Raw genomic sequence first — 1,157 nt, 5'->3', positions numbered from 1 at the left:
TTCTCCGGTGGCGCAGTAAAGGCCATCAGCGGCCAACTGCAAAATATCATTCAAAAAAAAAAGGTGAGACATTTTTATGACATGAGGTGTTGTAACAAACTAACCAAGCGAGTGGTACAAACGAGTTACCTCATGTATAAGTAACCTACACTATTTGGCATACTGCCATCTACAATTCTATGGAAATGGTTGTGTCTACGGTTGGTTATGACTATAATATTGCCATTTATGAATATATGAATATTGTTAAGAATATTAAAATATACTGAAAATACTAACTTGGGTAATGCTGTCATAATTACCTGGCTTAACATTTTACTGATTTTTTAAATCTCGTGCGTGACCACCAAATTGTCTTTTTTATATATCAATGTAAAATAGATGAAAATAAAAATTACTCAAACCGTCGATAAGCGAACGACCTGCAAAATTTTATTTGTAAATACTGGTAGCACCGGCAAAAAATGTAAAAAGTCTGAATACGTTATGCACAAAATACGAGAAATAACCTTACAAAAGCTACAAAAGTTAACACAAAAACAAGAGAAGATTGAAGTAAAATAAAATTGTGAGTACCAAATAATTGTTGGAAATGGCAGGCGCCCCAACTGATATAATTGATTTGACGAACGATTCTTTCACGCTCGCTGACCATTGCACCCTAGCGAATGTTGTGATTGAATTGGAAGATTCGATTAGGGATTCACCACAAAGAAATAGAACTAATATAGTGCAGAAAAGAAGAAGTTTAAACCTAAGAAACCTAAATAAGAACCTTGCACGGAAAGAGGTAAATATTTTAACTACTTGTCTGGTTTTAATTCGCCATTGTTTCTGTCTCCGAAGGTTTATTAAGTACTTCATTATAATTTGCAAGGTATCTTCTGCTACTATTTGCTCGCGACAGCATCTGCGTCAAATAATACTCAGCTGTTAAATACAGCCTACTGATTGTATTGAAGGGTAGTTTCGAAAAACCTATGTATTATTTCTAATATAAAGACCCAGTACTCCCACTTTTGGGGGTAATTTTCAAAAACAAATTTTATTTATTTATTTCCTTTGAAAGTATTCACACCAAGTGTTGCGTTTATAGACCCGGGGAATATGGTTTCCCAATATAAATTTTTAACTCGGTTTTTTTAGAGGTGGTTTAG

At 33.9% G+C, this 1,157-nt stretch overlaps 1 protein-coding gene across 1 annotated transcript in view; it reads left to right on the top strand.

Moving 5' to 3' along the window:
* The first annotated feature begins 456 nt into the window (after window positions 1-456).
* The window catches only part of LOC113230270 (E3 ubiquitin-protein ligase RNF4-like), a 2,585-nt gene continuing 1,884 nt past the window's right edge, over window positions 457-1,157 (top strand). The window contains exon 1 of the mRNA XM_026464122.1: window positions 457-790. Coding sequence (XP_026319907.1) covers window positions 593-790 — 198 coding nt within the window. The 5' untranslated portion in view covers window positions 457-592. The remainder of the gene's footprint in view (window positions 791-1,157) is intronic.

The sequence above is a fragment of the Hyposmocoma kahamanoa genome, unplaced genomic scaffold, assembly GCF_003589595.1.
Source record: "Hyposmocoma kahamanoa isolate Upper Pololo Valley unplaced genomic scaffold, ASM358959v1 63, whole genome shotgun sequence".
Taxonomy (NCBI): Eukaryota; Metazoa; Arthropoda; class Insecta; order Lepidoptera; family Cosmopterigidae; genus Hyposmocoma; species Hyposmocoma kahamanoa.
The sequence above is the reverse complement of the archived record's forward strand: the minus strand, read 5'-3'. Positions and strand labels throughout refer to the sequence as shown.